This window comes from Carassius gibelio, chromosome A3 (assembly GCF_023724105.1).
Source record: "Carassius gibelio isolate Cgi1373 ecotype wild population from Czech Republic chromosome A3, carGib1.2-hapl.c, whole genome shotgun sequence".
NCBI lineage: Eukaryota > Metazoa > Chordata > Actinopteri > Cypriniformes > Cyprinidae > Carassius > Carassius gibelio.
Window position 1 is genome coordinate 19,549,320 of NC_068373.1, and position 17,824 is coordinate 19,567,143.

General features: G+C 39.1%; 2 protein-coding genes across 4 annotated transcripts in view; one reads left to right on the forward strand and one right to left on the reverse strand.

Annotated features, from left to right (window-relative positions):
* Positions 1-1,086: 1,086 nt before the first annotated feature.
* On the forward strand, positions 1,087-6,923 carry slc16a3a (solute carrier family 16 member 3a). Of its 3 annotated transcripts, XM_052548777.1 has the most exons (6): positions 1,087-1,366; positions 1,907-2,009; positions 2,968-3,204; positions 3,489-3,632; positions 3,716-4,504; positions 4,670-6,923. In XM_052548777.1, exons 3-6 carry the CDS (start codon positions 2,982-2,984, stop codon positions 5,020-5,022), a joined length of 1,509 nt encoding a protein of 502 aa, XP_052404737.1. In that variant the 5' UTR covers positions 1,087-1,366; positions 1,907-2,009; positions 2,968-2,981; the 3' UTR covers positions 5,023-6,923. The 3 variants fall into 3 exon arrangements, with proteins under 3 accessions (XP_052404737.1, XP_052404720.1, XP_052404729.1); XM_052548760.1 differs by having other exon boundaries at positions 1,087-2,009; XM_052548769.1 differs by lacking the exon at positions 1,907-2,009 and having other exon boundaries at positions 1,088-1,366.
* Positions 6,924-7,642: 719 nt separating this feature from the next.
* LOC127951118 (casein kinase I) overlaps positions 7,643-17,824 on the reverse strand; it is a 28,675-nt gene continuing 18,493 nt past the window's right edge. Inside the window, exons 3-9 of the mRNA XM_052548788.1 lie at positions 17,381-17,529; positions 16,818-17,046; positions 16,457-16,627; positions 15,859-16,007; positions 15,336-15,507; positions 14,535-14,647; positions 7,643-9,664 (exon numbers count right to left, since the gene is read on the reverse strand). Of these exons, the coding sequence (XP_052404748.1) occupies positions 9,614-9,664; positions 14,535-14,647; positions 15,336-15,507; positions 15,859-16,007; positions 16,457-16,627; positions 16,818-17,046; positions 17,381-17,529 (1,034 nt within the window). The 3' untranslated portion in view covers positions 7,643-9,613. The remainder of the gene's footprint in view (positions 9,665-14,534; positions 14,648-15,335; positions 15,508-15,858; positions 16,008-16,456; positions 16,628-16,817; positions 17,047-17,380; positions 17,530-17,824) is intronic.

A 17,824-nucleotide genomic window follows, 5' to 3' on the forward strand; every position in this document is an offset into this window, starting at 1 on the left:
CATTTGTTCCCAGCACAATGATCCTCTTGTGTTTTTCTTCTTCTTTCATGCGGGCCTGCAGTCTGAATCAGTGTTTTTATTAGGCGTAACAGATACTATGGATGCCATGGAAATCTGAAAGTTTAATTTTCATTAACAGTTACCGAGATACAGACTTTAATGCAGTAAAAAGCTCCATGAGATAACATTTATGTATATTGTTTTTAAATTAATCTGGTATACATAAATCAATAATATGATCTAATATCTAATGTTTAAGCACTTGCATTAAATATATATCCATTTATTTTACTTGAGGTAACTTACATAGACATTCTGCAAGTATTCAAAAAGAGAAACTACCAACATGTAGATCAGCTCACTAACAGGAACTCGACTTGAACGTGTCAAGTCATCCCCAATCATTTCCTGTCATTTTTTTCCTTTTTCCCTTTGCATTGTTATACTTCCGTAATAAGTCATTAAGTTTGTTTACACTGTGATTCAAGAAAATCCATTATATATTTAAGACATATTTATGCAGAAAATATTTCATTTTAAATTCTAATGGAATATGCAAAATGTGCACCGAACAGCTTTGCATGGTTTGGTCAAGCCTGGAAACTCAGTCACGACAGCCAATGTGGATGTGTTGGGCTTAATGTATTGATGACCCACATTAGATCTGTGTGTTTGTGATTAAATGATTGTGTTACACCACAGCACAGATCAATCCTCTGGTTATTTCAGAAGCCAGTCCGGTTCCTGCCAGAAAGCTCAAAACAAAGTAACAAAATGCAATGTTCTGCAGTGAAAAGGTACAGTGGAGCAGGCTATATAGAGACCATAAATGCTTTATTTCTGACATTGAAATTAAAGATCAACAAAAATACCTATTGAGGCCCGAGTCAATAAACTGCGATGCCTTTACATGTTACTATCTATACATGAATTTACCTCAGTATATGACTTCTCTGATTATTTGAGATGGATATGCATTAGCTCTTCCATTAACTTGTGCACTTTTTCACAGGTATTTGGCATATTTGAAATAACATTCCAGTTTGAAGTTTCCAGTTTCCCCTCTCCAGGCTATTTTCTGTTCTGCAACTTTAATATTTAACAATTGCTGGACCTCAGAACTAGCCAGGTTATTTTTACACAGCAGCACAAAAACAGAAAGAAATGCTTCCATCGCACGCACGCTTCGGTGGAAATGAAAACACGATGTGAGCAGCAGACTTTAGGACCCAGTCCACAGAGCCAGCCAGTCGGGGTTTTCTTTTTTACTTAGCGACGTCTATAATGTCATACGTGCTGCTAGAAGCGTGTTCCGGTGAACACAACTGAAATTTGAAGGTGACAGTGACTGTGCATCATATTTTTAGTAAGTACCATTACAGTTAGTTTATATCCCTGCAGCATATTATGGCAATTAGATGATTTAGATAAACATGCTGTTTTGCCAAAATGGCGTTAATTAGCATCTCAAGAAGAATATAAATATTTGCACAGATCTTAGGACCGAGTTTAAATGTCATTTTGATGTAAAGAAGTTGAGCTGACTAGCTGCGATTTTAAATCTGCATGTTATTGTTGATTATTAATAATTGACATTAGTTGCCAAAAAAGCCTCTAATCACAAAAATGCTCTTATAGATGTAGACATCGTGCATGGAAAATGATACAGTGGCTATTTATGAACTTAAGTAAATAACCTTGTTTCACATTGATAAATGTGGACTGCGCATGAGCCTGTCCCGAATCCATGCAGCATCCCTCACCGTATATTCCCCATGTAGGTGACTTGGAGATACGGAAGAATTACGGAAGGCTTGAGAACAAGCAGCCGATATTTTAAATAATAGTATTATACTAGATTAATCGGATTGAAGATTGCGTTGTTAACAGAGGCTTGTTTTTACAGAAAGGCCAGTATCGAACCGCGTAAAAGTGCGCATATTGCGCGTCTGACAGGCAGTCAAAACAAGTTGTACGCGATGCGAAAGGGCATTTAGGGACAAATAAAGGTGAGTTCAGATAGACGTTAAGTCAATTAAAGTTGATGGAGGATATTTGTGAATGATTAGTAGCCTGGATGTGCTGACATGTTCATTTCCCCAAAATGTACCATTTCCTACACAACATATACCATCTTAAACATAGATTTCAGACGACCCAACACCTTTGAAGAGATGATGCTGACCCCTGCGAGTATCCCAGATGACGCCGACTGGAATCGACATGCACAGCTGCCAAAATGTCTCTTTGTTGTAATCATTATGATCACACTTGTAATAATCGCTTTAATGGGCGCTTCTGTCTAAAAACTAATTCATGTTAGCTAACTGAATGATTCTGTTATCTTGAACTGTTCGTTTGTGAAATGAACATTACAGTACTTGGACACATGCACGTCTGCTTTGTAATGTAGACACGTGCATTTTCTGTAAAGCTGCTTTTAAACAATGTATTGTAAAAAGTGCTATACAAATAAATTTGAATTTAATTGAATAGCTTCCATTTCATTACCAAATTATGTTATGTATCACTCAGACATTTCTCACTCATCAAAGGGATAAAAACTATAAAACATTCTAATTACATATACCTTTTATAATTTATTTCTATGACAATCATACAATGTGATAAAAATCATAGGAGCAATCTCTCTAAATTCTCTTTCTGTTGTAGACTGACACTCAGAAATTAAAGCCTGTTTTAGGACCATAACCATTTTTGCATGTTGATATGATTGTACACTACAGTGAAGCATTTCATTATGATTTTGGTGTACATATATAACCTGGACATTTTATTATCATTAAAATGTTTTATTACACCTGCCGTTGTTGACCTCTAACTCAAATGTTATTTGACTAAATGTGGCTCATTGTATCAAGGTCCTGAAGGCAAAATAATTCACCTGCATATACTACAACTTTTTATATTCCCCTGAATACACGTGTGTGTCTCATCTCTCCACAGAGCAGTAGAGCATCATGGGTGGAGTGGCACTGGATGACGGAGGTAGTGGAGTGAAGGCCCCTGATGGTGGCTGGGGTTGGGCTGTGCTCTTTGGGTGCTTCATCATCACAGGTTTCTCCTACGCTTTTCCAAAGGCTGTCAGTGTTTTCTTCAAGGAGCTCATTAGAGAGTTTGGGGTGGGCTACAGTGACACAGCCTGGATCTCCTCCATCCTATTGGCTATGCTTTATGGCACTGGTATGTTCACCACCAAGTCTTAAAAGCAGAGTTCACCACCCAAAAAATTTAAATACTGTCATAATTTACTCACCCTCATGTTGTTACAAATATTTATGACTTTCTGTATTTCATGGGAACAGAACGTCTCAACTGTTTTTGTCCAAGTGACAAATGTCAATAGGGTCCGCAGCACTGGAGTAAATAATTACAGAATAACATTCCCTTCAAATTAATGTTTTCTAATTAGTTAAAACCGGATTCAGATAGTTAATATAATATGTACGTATAATTACTCTTGGCAGGGCCTTTATGCAGTATTTTAGTGAATCGATATGGATGCCGTCCAGTGATGTTGGTGGGCGGTCTCTTTGCATCGTTGGGAATGGTCTTGGCATCATTTGCCACAAGCATCATCCACATTTACTTGTGTACAGGAGTTATTACAGGTACCTTAGCCATCATTTTCTCTTTTACTGAAGGACTGATGTCTATCCAGGGACATGTATAGATTTCTATCTTCTAATTCCAGGTCTTGGACTGGCCCTGAACTTCCAGCCTTCACTCATTATGTTGAATCGATATTTCAGTGAGAAGCGGCCGCTGGCTAATGGCCTGGCCGCTGCTGGGAGTCCAGTGGCTCTGTGTTGTCTGTCCCCTTTGGGGCAGGTCCTTCAGTATGAATATGGCTGGAGAGGGGGCTTCCTCATCTTGGGAGGGATGCTTCTGAACTGCTGTGCCTGTGGGGCTTTAATGAGGCCTTTGGTCCCACCAAAGAAGTCAGAGACCCCTGGGACTGAAAACACACCAGATGATGGTAACATGCAAGCAAAGCCCAAGCCCAAGCTGCTGGACTTCAGTGTTTTCAGAGACCCGGGCTTTGTCATTTATACAGTCGCTGCCTCCATTATGGTGCTCGGTTTGTTCGTGCCCCCAGTGTTTGTGGTGAGCTATGCCAAAGAGCTGGGAAACGAGGACACGAAATCTGCCCTCCTGCTTACCATTCTGGGTTTTGTTGACATGTTCGCACGGCCCACGTGTGGCATCATCGCAGGACTCCAATGGGTTCGCCCTCGCTGCGTCTACCTCTTCAGCTTTGCTCTCATATTCAATGGCACCACAGACCTGGTGGGCTCCCTGTCTAAAGACTACGCCTCTCTGGTGGTGTTCTGCATCTTTTTTGGCATCTCTTATGGCATGGTGGGAGCACTGCAGTTCGAGGTTCTCATGGCTGTTGTGGGTACAGAGAAGTTCTCAAGCGCCATTGGTTTAGTTCTCCTGCTTGAAGCTATTGCTGTGCTGGTTGGGCCTCCATCTGCTGGTGAGTGTTTACATTTCTTTTTAAACTATTACTGTTGGATAGCTTCCTCTCACACTAAAGTAGGTTGAGAAATAAAGAATCTTACATGTTACTTCATGTGTGAATTTAGATTTTGAATGGTTTGACTGGCCATGTTGTTGAAATCCTTGTTCTCGCTTTGTCAAGGTCGCCTTTTGGACGCCACTAAGAAGTACATGTTTGTTTTCCTGCTGGCTGGGATTGAGGTTGTGTTGTCAGCTTTAGTGTTGGCAATATGCAACCTACTGTTCATAAAAAAGAAACCTGAGGCGCCAGAGACTGCAATAGAGAATGGAGAAACAGTGGAGGCAGAGAATCACTCCAGTACGCTCCCCGTACAGGAGACACACACGGCCAATGGAAACTCAGAGAAGCTGGAGGATTCGGGTGACCTGAGAGCCGAGAATGTTATGGAGGATTCGACAGAAGTGGAAGCGTTTCTTAAAGATAAAGATGAGCAGGATAAGAACATCCCCTGTAGTCCAGAAACCAAACTCTGATAGACATTACTGCTTAAGAATTGGTCAGAAAGACTAGAGGAGATTGGAGAACTGCGGTGTTATGTGTGTCACTCTGTAGTCCAATGTGTGTGCTACTTACTGACAGATGAATATTTAATCAATAATAGAGACCTACACTGCACTCATGCCGTTCAAAATCACATTTGCACATCCACACACAGAGAGATTTGGATGGGCCACTCTTAATACATCTGTAGCTCAAAACCACAGAAATTTCTTTGACCTAAACCAACATTAACGAGGTCAAAGGTGCTGTAAGGGATTTTTGTCATGGAATTGTATGGAGAAAATGATCCTACTCACTGAAATCATTGTCTTGAGATGTCACACCGATCTCTGTGAAAGTCCTAGACAGCATTACAAGTAACACCAGTCATGTAATCAGATTACTTTTTTCAAGTAGTAAAGTAACGCATGACTTTTAAATTTACAAGAAAATATCGGAGTTATTTATTCAAATAGTTAACGCAAGTTACTATTTTCTCATTTATTCTCCTGTCCCTGTGTTGAGAGAAATTAGGAGTGAAGTACAGAGACAGAGTCACTTCCTTCAGCTTGAGACTTATTAAAGACACTTTGGGCCTTTGCAGTTACTTTTTTTGTCATTAAAAATACGAAAGCCCAGCTCAGGTGACAAAAAGCAACATATGCTAATTTTGGTTTGCTTAAAATATATTGCTGGGTCAGAATGGTTATCCCAGAGAAAGGGGAGGCATGCCTAAAGTCTGAAAAGTTTAATGTTGTTACAGATCCTTTAACTAAGTGCAAAGTAAACAACACATCACACAAGTAAAGCAGAGATAGCTATCACAGGAACTGAAGGTGTGAGTATGCTCACATTCATAGATATCAGCAAATATATCAGCAGATCTCTCAGGAGTTTCCACTTCTCACTCAAAATGCACCTTCTGTTCAAATGCTTTGTAACAGTTTGTGTCCCTGTTTACAGACCCTCATACACTATGTAAAATGCTTTGTTTTGTGCGTTGTGAGCAATGTGGTCCACTGGCTTTAGTAGACTTCTGAAAATGCCACGATTTCCTGCATAAAGATCAGTACTGTAATACTCTTCAGTATCATTAGAACATTCCCCATAGACAGCTACTGTAATCCTGCTGGATTGACACCTGCCACCTACTGCCCAATTCAGGATATACTCTTCGGTATAGGTATGCCTCATTGTCAATAGAACTGTATTAGTACTAATTGTACTGTGAATTTCTTTTTTTGTTTAGACACTGGTGTGCATTTCTCAAAGACTTGTGCTGGGATTGTCATAGCATAGTGAAGTAGAGAGCAGGTATCTCTGTATTTATGACTTCATATGAAGAGTCATTCAGCAATATTTGCATTTATCTTTTTTTCCTACTCAATGTTTAATAAACCTAGTTTAATTGCAACAAATAATCTATTATTTTATTGAAATGCACCAAATGCAAAACCATATTAAAGACCAAATGATAAGTGCTTAAATGCAATTGATTTTGTGGTGAACCTGCAGAAGCTTTATTAGGAAACAGTGCTGGCAGATAAGCATGCACTGTGTCCCACTGTTTCAGTGTGATAGGACTGAAGTTTGACAGCACTGCCCGGGAGCATTAGTTTTAATTTTATACCAGAATCAGGAGGAGACAGCTCTACTGCTGGTTAAGACACTTGCCATGTCAAAGATTTGTACGTTAATACATATGTTAGAAGTGCACCTATGAGAAAGTTAGACCCTGTAAACCCAGAATTAGTCACACTGCCCTTCGATTGTGCCTGTCTGAATCAGCCTGGGAAATATTTGCATTATTTACTTTGTTTTCAGATTAACTGTATCATTTGATAATGGCTTCGTCTCTGTCTGTTGAGAAAATAAAACTAATTCTGCTCAATAATTGTTGAACACACAACAGCTGTCTTTCACAAACTGATTTTTTTTTTTTTTATTACTAAAAGGTGTTCAAATAGTGACCTCTATCATTTCTAAAGTGAACTGCAGCTGCACTCGTTAACCCAGAAATGGAAATTTGGTAATTTACTTGCCCTTATATATTAATGTTTTAATGAAGGAGTAGAAATCTCTTGATTTCAATTCAAATCAATATATATATTTAAATATGCGTATTTTCCGACTTCATCACTAAATATTGCTATTTTTTAAGACTTCGCCCAACTCGGTTCTCATCGATTATTTTTACAAAATAGTCTTATGACGACAATTTTGAAGCGCCAAATTTTAAGTGGAACGGTCTTTTAATCAGTCATGTTTCATATTGATTTGTGTTTCTGGTAGTGAAGCGATATACTTAATTTTTGCCTCGAATGAAAATAACGAGAATGCGAGTGCTAGAAGTACAGTGTGTTCAACGGACTGCTCAGCCGACGAAACGTCTTCAAGAAAAGAAAAAACTAAAATCCAGAGGACAAACTTCATAAAATAGATCTGAAGTTGTGCTTTCTAAAAAAATTACATGATTTAGGACCTTTATACAGCGGGTGTCATCTTTATACAGCCTCATAACAACAAAAGTCTTATGAGTTTGTTTCGTGTTACTATATTTTCAAGAAACATCTTTTATGTGGAGAAAGGAAAATGGGTGGGGAAAAACACAACTTACAAGTACTTATTAATTTATTTACACGTTTTAAAATACACAAATACAGTGGCAATACAAATGAGGGAAAAAAAATCTTCCAGGGAAAGAAGATTTCCATAATTCCACCTGATACAGCACAGTGTGATGCAGAAGGACTGGCCAAGCAGTCGTGTGTAGAATGAACCAGAAAATGAAATAGAGAAATCCATAATAGCTCGATCCCCCACAAAGTGTACTTGTGCCTACATTTAAACAACACCAGTACTGGAGCGGCTGTTTCTGTGAGACCACCAGTGGAGAGAAAGAATTACTAACTTATCAAATCTAGAATGGAACAAATCCCTCGCACCTCTCTAAGCACTAGCCTTTTCCCCATACTCACAATACACACACACACACACACACACACACAGACAGACAGACAGACAGTGGCTATGAAAAATGGTACTTGCCATCACTAGAAACATCCTATATACATGACAACAGAATTGAAGAGTTTCACCACTACCCCGCCCCACGACTACAGAAAGAGCCTACTCTACTATGCTGAATGATACGGACAGGCAGCTCGCCTTCCACGTCCTGTGACTTATAGCACCAGTAAGTCAAGGAACCACACTTCTGAAACAAGGGAAAAGTAGTACTAAAAGCACTGGTAATACTCAGTAAATAAAGTTGAAGAAAAACAAAAACTTGCATCTCAATTGTTAAAAGTATCAGTCAAAAGAAAAAGAAAAATAAATCAGGCATGGCTTAAATGATGGCTGGTGTATTCTCAATGAGACGAGCTGGGCTCAGGACATCCATTTCCAAATCCAAACTCAAATGTTAAAAGAAAATGTGCCCAACTTGTCTCAACATATGCCCCAAGTTTTTTATGTTTATACCCTCAGGTCAGAAAAACGAAGCCCTTTTCTCATTATTAGACTTCTTAAACTGATATAAATGTCTTTCAGTGACATTGTCCAACAGTCTTGACTCAACCATGTGTGCCTGCATTCCTGTAAAAGCACTAAGACTTGTTAAGGGGGTAAAAAGAAACAGAAAGCAACACTAATAACATCAACAACTCTACAATACAGGCAATTCACAGCTTTCAAGAAATAAAAGAAAAGCATAAGGGAATGCAATAAAATCAATGAGCAAAAAAACACGAGTTGATAAAGAGGGCCAGGTTGATGGGTGCGACGAAACTAAAAATGATCTAAAAAGGTGTGAATGTGGCATTGTGGGTTTGACTACTCAAACTTTTGCTTTATATTTCTCCGCCCGGCCTTCCACATAATAAACTACAAAACGACATTAAAAGGACAGAGCCTTCATCCTGCCACGTGAACAAACAGGCTTTCAAACGTTCGAATTCTGCACATTTCGTTAAGCTTAATGCTGTTAAACTATCAAAAAGAGAAATAACTGCAGCCAGTGTGAAATCAATTTAATCTCTGTTGAACATAAACAAAAAGAAAAGATTATGGTAGGCAGAATGTCAATGGCTCTCAGTACAGCTGCATTCCAAGCTGTGTAAAAGTAAATTTTTTGCAACAGGAGAGGGAGATTCACACAATCAGAGCCGTTGTACATGGCTTAGCCCCTGGACAGCCCTCTCTTTCTGGAGTGTGTCACAGGGCTAAAATCAGTCACCCACCCGTCCCTCCCAACTCGCCAGCGATTGTCTGGCAAAAAGTTATGTTAACAAGCACAACTGATGTGCCCAGGTGTCTTGGAGTAGTGTAGGTAAGGACATTTTTGTGTTTTTTTTGGTGTGTGTGTGTCAGGAAAAAAAAAAAAGAAAAGAAAACGAAAATATGTCCATCTCTCGAATCTGCATAACTCTCAGGTGTTTAGATGCTTTGAGAGGAAGTTGAAAATGAAGTCTCTTGTTTCAATTTGATTTGCTGAGGTTGATTTCACATGGTTAGAGGCTGCTGGAGAAGTCCTAGTGCAGAGCAGGGCCATGGTTGGTCTGCTCTGGAGGCGTGTGGAGGGTCTCATCGAGGTACGGCAGACTGCAGGCCACTTGGGGTGACGCGAGAAAGAGCCTGGAGCGGGGAGGAGAAACAGACACATCAGTTTCTGAATGCCACATGATATTAATGCAAACTGTTGCTGAGAGAACCTCAGTTGTTTCCTGAGTTTTTGTCAAATGCAATTCACACTGCACTGATAGAGACAGACCAACGGTGACAGCTGACCAGTATGTCTCTTATGAGACACTCATAGACCCGACAAACGCTGTATCAACATGTTCCATTGGCAAACACAAGCACTGTCCAGTGCCAGGAGGAACACATGATCAGACAAATCCCAATGAATGTGTCTGTTGCTGTTTGTCAATGTCTGTAAGTGCAGTGTGAGTGAGCCTTAACAGTAATTTCAGTTTGGCTACGTTCAAGCAGTCAGTATTTTGGAGTGACAACTGTAGGTGTGACTTCAAAAAGATGGGAGCAGATTAGATGATGTCTATGGACGTCACCAAATTACTTCACTAACTCATTTCATAATGACTGTAACCACAGCAACAAATAGTGATAATAAATAAACACTTACTGAAATTGAATCATATTGAATCACTGTTGAAAGGATTGGGGTGGGGACGATTTTTTAAAAAATGTTTATAAAAGTTGTCTCAAGACTGCAATTATAAAAAAAAAAAAAAAAGTAATACTGTTAAATATTTTGTGATTATGCTCATTTCACTATATATTCATGATTGCTCATATTTAAGATTGGTTACAGTACATTAACGTCACTTTCTTTTTAAATGAAGTGTGATTAATGAATCATATTCAACACTCCAAACGGGACTGACAACCGTATTATTCTGCTGTGTGAACATAGCCGTTGTTTCCCCTATTCCCATGAGTCATCTCAGTTTGACTGTCATGGGAATGTTCAAAGAAAACTCTTTTATATCTGGTATAAAGATCGGCAGTCTCGGGTGATCCTGTCACAAGTAGATTGCACTTAAAACAGGTGTAAATAAGGAAAGATCCAATCCATTTTGTGATCCGATCACACAAAACATTACCAGGTGGTCGAAAATGTGACCACATCACATATTTAAACACTAATCCATCGTTATTGCAAACTCAAACGACCGCCTATTCACCGGTCTAAAAACATAGCTGGTTCTGTACGATTTCCGAGTGAAACAAAAGTGCATTTATATATACACGTTTTCTGGATCAACCAAGACAGATCTTAATACCAGGTGTAAACAGTCAATTCAGTTCTTAGAATCACCATTTTCAAATTCATGATGTCATGCCATAAGCGTCATCATGGATTTTAGCTTTGTGCCCTTAAGATAAGAGGTTGTTATCAGCCTAGGTCAACTTCTCCAAAAATATACAGTTCTTACTAATAATGCACCAAAATGAATTTTTTTTTTTTTTTACACCGAAACACTGGTATCGAAATTAGAGTTTCAATTTAGCCCAAAACCTCAAATAATGTTTATTTAATAATCAATTGATCAATCAAGTTTAATAAATAATACTATTGAGTTCTTAAAACTGAGTTACAGGTAAACATTTAAATAGCACATTGGGCAATTTTTATATCACGTTATATATTTTTTTTTTCTAGCTAACTAATGAGCTATGAAAATGTAATTGCTGGTTAAGGAGGTTAATGTGAGATTGGGACATTTTTTACATTACTACATTATTAAAAGCTGTTCTACTGATGTCTTTTAACAGTTGAAACACTGATTGAACAATTCAAATTAAACAATTCAGTCAAATGATTAAAAAAAAAAACCCTGAAAATTACTTTTTTGGCTGAATATTTTTGGTGCATCACTAGTTCTTACAGGGCGGTAACAGTTTGTGCCAGCATTGTTTGAGTGCTAAATATTTTAGGTGGTCCTAGGGCTGTCCTCTGAGCTCCCCCATGGCCTGCCACAGCAGAGGGCAAATAGAAGGGGAGTTGGGAACAAGGTTTATAAAACCAAACACAAAGGGGAGAAAAACAATGGATGGCGACAGCTAATTGTGTTTTGCACCTTCAGATGAGGTGATTAATTGCTAGGTGGGGGTCAATTTTTCATGATCCTCCGTCAAAGGCAGGGCAGTGCAGGGGGCCCACGAGGACTCTAGGGCCAATCACGTGACGGCTGCTCGAAAGGGTGGGGGTGAATCCATCTGACGTTACAGAGGGAACAAAAGAGCTGTAGAGGTGAGCCGTTCAGCCCAACTGAGACTACCAGTAAACTATTCATTCAGGGCAGAAACAATAAAGAAGTTAACACTGGTTTTCTGTAAACTGAGGTCATAAGCAGCAGTTTTACACAAACAACTGAAAGCAAAACGGCTTGTAAGTGTAAAGCTGCAGTGATTAAGTGGGCACAGGAGCACAGTCTGGGTGGTCACACTGCATGCCAGAGGAAACCAAAACCAAGCACTGGGGGTTAAAAAGAGTAAAACAGAGAGAGACATCCACACCCAGGCAACTAGAGGTTATGGATACATCACAGTAGAGTGTAGATACACTCACAAGCAGAGGGCGCTGCACAGAACACAATCATGAATGCTCTGCTGCAAGGCATTTGTGCTTCCTTTCTGCTTCAGCAACTGATTTTGAATTGGCTCTCCAACACTAGATTAAACTTGTCAACTATTAGGTTCTCTAAATACATCTATGAGTACATGGTGATCCTGAGCAGGCTGATTTATGACGTTTGTGACAGATGGTAAAAAAATAAACAAAAGCCACATCATGTGGTGTTATGAATGACTTTCTCTGCAAAGATTAAAAATACCATCGGAGTCTTTAGAGTGGGGTGGGAGGTCATAAACTGCTAACCAGGATGAAGTGGAATAAAGTATGCAAGTATCCCAGACTATGAATACTGGTGGTTTCCATAACTATTTTCCCATTGATTTTCTCCACCGACATAAAAAAATTATTCTTACCAAAAACTTTCCGATATGGGTCTTCTGGTTGAGCATGCATGTGTACCAAACAAATGCAGTGCTGTTTGATCACTGCACTTCTGTGTGTTCGGAACATAATTTGAAATTGAGCGCCAACAATGTTTGCATATCATTCTTTTGGTATTCACAAGAGAATCTAAAAGCTAATGGCAGATTTCTGTTTCCTCTATGGAGAAAATTTATGTTTTATTTTACATCTGGAGCCCAACTGTGGCGCTCTGTTTGAATAACACCATATTGCTTTTCAATTAAACACTTCAAGAGCCTTTCCTAAACATCTGACAGCTTCATCTGAATTACAGTTGGGAATGAAGTGGTGAAGTCTTCATTCTGTATACATGATGTGCTGTACAGCAGTGACGTGGGACTGGGGACACCTATTACTTAGAGGAAAGTGGAGGTAGTCAAAGCAAAAAAAAAATACACCCAACTGTCACTCACCCAATGCTGTCTCTCATACCAGAACATGGCGAACATCTACTTGCTGTGGTGATCATATGGAATGCTATTCTGAAGTGGGTGGGTGGGTGGGTGGAGGGGGAAACATTCAATTGTGATAAAAAAAAAATACTACAATATTCTAAACACCTCAAAAAATGCAGAACTGAACAGAAGCATTAACAGCAAATCTTCAAATCACCAGACTCTCTAGAAAGAATTATGACTCTAGGCAGCATTTCAAGAATGTGACATGTTCTGAAAAGAACTCTACACAAATAAGATCCAAAATATGTGATAGTGTTTACACAATACAGAGTCCAACAATAAGGAAGGACCAATGCTAGCGTTAGGGCTGTGCAAAAAATTGAATGCGATTTTCATGCACATCTCATCAGTAAAGACGCTCCTTTAATTAGAAGTTTTGGTCTCGTTTTGAGAAGCAACTGGCCAGGATTTGTTGTGAAAACCTGGCAACCCTGATCTGAACGCACGTGCTGGATATAATACTTCTAATTACAGGAGCGCCTTTACTGAGGAGATGTGCATGAAAATCGCATTTGATTTTTTTCACAGCCCTAGCTAGCGTTTCAAGGATCCTTGGATAAATGATGTTGAGTTCTGTGATCAACAATGTCGCTTGCAAATTCAACTAATGTAAATATCAGCAATGCAATGTGACTTAGCTGGCTGACAAGCGATATAAACAGAGTGATTAGTGCTAATCTTAAAGGAGCTATTTAAATCGGTCTAAAAAACATTGTTTTGTGCTGCATTTATAGCAAAAATACTTAGTTTGTTTTATACTTTTTGTCATTAAAAATGTTACATGTATAACTGAAAACAAAAACTCAGAAATAATTAAGTATTTATTAAAAAAATAAATATATAATAATAATAATAATAAACGATTAAGAAAAAAAATTAAATCCTTATTCTTGAGCCCAAAAAAACTATGATAATAAAATCGAGTACAAATGGAATGAAGAAACCTTTCTTAGTTTTTTATTCTTCAAATCCCACTAAGTTATTAACCAAAGTAAAATGACCTGAGTTGCATTTTTTACAATGTTTTTGAGAAATGCAGCCTAGGTTATTTACTTTTATTGTTCGTCTTCTACATCTGCTCACATACAGCACATTTCACCGCTGAACACCAATTTATAGATAAGCTATGCAGCATGTATAGGCCAAGAACACCTCTCAGAGCAGAGTGCTTTTATAATGGCATGCTAACAGCCCTGTAAACCATGACAGCGGCTCCATATCATGCCAGGCCACAGCAGACACAAGCTCCATCTGAGCACTCTTTCATGGCTGTCACTCTCGATCATTTTTTCCTTTGTCTCTCTGCTGGAAAGCAATTGTGGAGGAGTTTGTTTATAAAGGTTTTCTAACCAAAGTAATCCATTTTGTGGACTGGAAATAAAAAAGGGTCATATAGGAGCAGTGGAGCTGGGGCTGAGACAGTCAATGCTGCCAAAAACACAGGCACCAATGAGCAAAAATGTATTTCATCTTATGAATTTAGTACCTGGGATGTGGACATGCGTGAGGTGTCCTGTCGGCCAGTCAGATCAGAGGAGGAAATGTTGACAGGGGCTCCGCGGTGCAATCTCATACTGACCTTCCTCTCTCGCTCCATTCCTGGCAAAAAGAAAGAAAGGAAGGAAGGAAGACACGTGTCATCTAAAGCATGGAAAATGGAAAAACCGGACACTGACACCACAAATTGGGCCATGTCCACCTAAACAAAAATCCTTCTGTTTTCCAACGTCTGAACCACCAAGTAATTACACCGAACTGCAAACACTACATTTAACTTTGAGCTCTAGAGAGAACAAACGTTATTTGAATTAAAGAAACTGAAGTTTACTATGACTCCGGTAGAGGTGACACATGATGGGTTTATGAGTCTTTGTGCTCAACTCCTTGAGGCCATACTCTTCTAGGCTGCTAACAAGAACAGTACAGGGTCACGGTTTAAGTGTCTTTTTTTGTAGAAATGTGTGTGAAAACACACTTAAAACTAGCAAATGCTAGTAAATTTAAGTCATGTCTAGCAAGCATCCTGCTGAGCATAGTAGTTTGCAACCATTTAACCACTTCCTGTCAGCTAAGACGTCAACAGATGGCAGAAAAAAAAAAAATAGCTGATGAATACAAATCAGCCTTGATCCGAAGCACTGAAAAGAAAACCCTTGTGTATCTTGCAAATATAAATAATCCTTATGTAAAAACAAAAAAAAATCTTCAGATGTTTGCAACATAAACGTGTTGTCTGATTTTACTTGAGTTAAAAACGAGCACTAACAGGCAGCAGTGGACGTCTTACCTGTGTGTGAGGTTGGCGTGAGGGGTGCGGGAGGTGCTACTTCTTGTGTTCCTCTGGGTCTACCTGAGCTGGAAGGCATCATGCCACGGGCCGCAGGATTTCGTCCATGTCGCAATCTTTCCTCTCGATCCCTCCGCTCTCTCTCCGGATCTTCTGCTGCTCTGTTTGCACCCTGAAAAGAACACCACATTATAATTGAAGAATTAAAAGATAAGTTCATTTCCAGAATAAAGAATTTTACCCCCCATTTCATCCAAGATGTTCATGTCTTTCTTTCTTTGGTTGAAATGAAATTAAGGTTTTTGAGAAAAATCCTGGAATGTTTTCCTAAAAAAAACTTAATTTCTTTTCGACTGAAGAAAGAATGACATGAACATCTTGGATGACATAGGGGCGAGTAAATTATCAGGACATTTTTATTCTGGAAGTCAACTAATCCTTTAAGCCTTCAAAAGACCACCTTAAAAAGCAACAAAAATGTAAGAAACAGCATGCATGCAAAGACACCTCATATGACACTCACAAATTTGAGCATATTCCAGTCAAACACGTAGTCGTATGAAAAGCCTTGTCTGTGGAAAAGGTTCCTGAAGAGCTGTCTCAGGTAAGAATAGTCTGGCTTGTCGTCAAAGCGAAGGGAGCGGCAAAAGTTGAGGTATGTGGCAAACTCCGCTGAAACAAACAAAAGGCAAATTAAATTCAATGTATGTTTTGAGGCTTTCAGTCAGTTTGGTCATATTTGAAGTCTTCTACACAACTGTTCAAAAGTTTAGAGTTGATAAGATTTTTTTCATGGCTTTAAAATAAGTTTTATGCTCACTAAGACTGCATTTATTTGGTCAAAAACATAAAAAAATAAAACTAATATTTAAATATTATTACAAAGCTGAATTTTCAGCATCATTACTCCAGTCTTCAGTGTCGCATGATCCTTCAGAAATCACTATTATGCTTTCAGGATTCTTTGATGAATAGAAAGTAAAAAAATAAAACCTTTATTATGATTAAACTGTCCAATGTCGGCCTCCAACTAGTAAGCATGACCGTCCGTGTGATTATAATGTAGTTTAAGCCTATTGGCTCCTTAAAAAAAAAACTTCTATGTATAAACAGAAGCTTACATGGGTATCCTTTACACAGGACTTCAATAGGAGTGGACATTTTCTTCTCGCTGATTCGCTCATACTTCTGTCTCTTTGTGGCAGCCTTCAGACCCTGCCATGGCAGTGAGCCCAGGTTGAAGTACATGAGCACATAGCCAAGAGACTCCAAGTCATCTCGTCTGGATTGCTCTGTGAAAGAAAACACAGACGATAAACACTGCATGCCATTACGGTGTCCAGACTATAACAGGTGTAGTAGCTTAAACATAAATGTAAGGGTGATGACAGGTCAGGTCTGAAAATACAGGAGGTTTTATTATTGTAATATTATTAATATTATTATTATTATTATTATTATTATTATTATAAGTCAGGGTACCTATTCCCAAGTGGGTGTTGATGGAAGCGTAGCGAGCAGTGCCAGTCAAGTTTTTGTTCTCGCGATAAGGGATGTGCTGGTGGGTGCGAGCATCTCTGTACTTCTTGGCCAGGCCAAAGTCAATGATGTAAACAAGGTTGCCCTTCTTCCCCAGGCCCATAAGGAAGTTGTCAGGCTTGACATCTCTGTGGATGAAGTTCTTGGAGTGTATGTATTCAATGCGGCTGATCTGAGGACAGAACAGAGGACAGGTTCAGCCTGTCGTTTGACAGAGACACTCCATGCAATCCTAACACACCAATTCAAATAAAGCAACCAGGGTATGTCAACTGCTGAACAAGCAGTCCTTTCACATGCACATCTTGGCACTTAATACCCAGTCAAACAAAGTGAAAAAGAACAATGGCTGAGTAAGTAAAACAGCTGAAAGGATGACAGTAAAGCTGGTCATGTCCCCAGAACACCACTTCCTGGAGTTATTATCCCGTTTTGGATGTCCTATAACAAGAGAAGGGTAGGGTGGAGTGGACAAAGGTTACAGGGATCATGTCTACAAGCCTTACCATCTGGTCAGCCAGCAGGAGAACAGTCTTTAGACTGAACTTGCGAGAACAGAAGTTGAAGAGATCTTCCAAACTGGGTCCCAGCAGCTCCATTACCATCACATTGTAATCTCCCTCTGCTCCACACCATTTGATTGTGGGGATACCCACTGTAAAAGAAACAATTACCATTAGTAGAGAAGATTTTTTTTTTCTAGAAGGGAATGCAGTTTCTGAAAGAAATGTTTGCCAACCAAAAGGATACTGAAAGTTAAAAATACTGATTAGAGGGGAAAGTTTTGTGAAAACGCATTTGTATCTTTGAAGGTCTGACAGACAGAAACTGAAGGTGACCTACAACATAATAGGTGGGGGGTTGGGAGCCGTTTTTTTTTTTCAGTAGGACAGTAATGTAATAAAACCCAAGCAGAGCTTCAGCTTAAGTAAACCAGCAGCCCTGGTTGG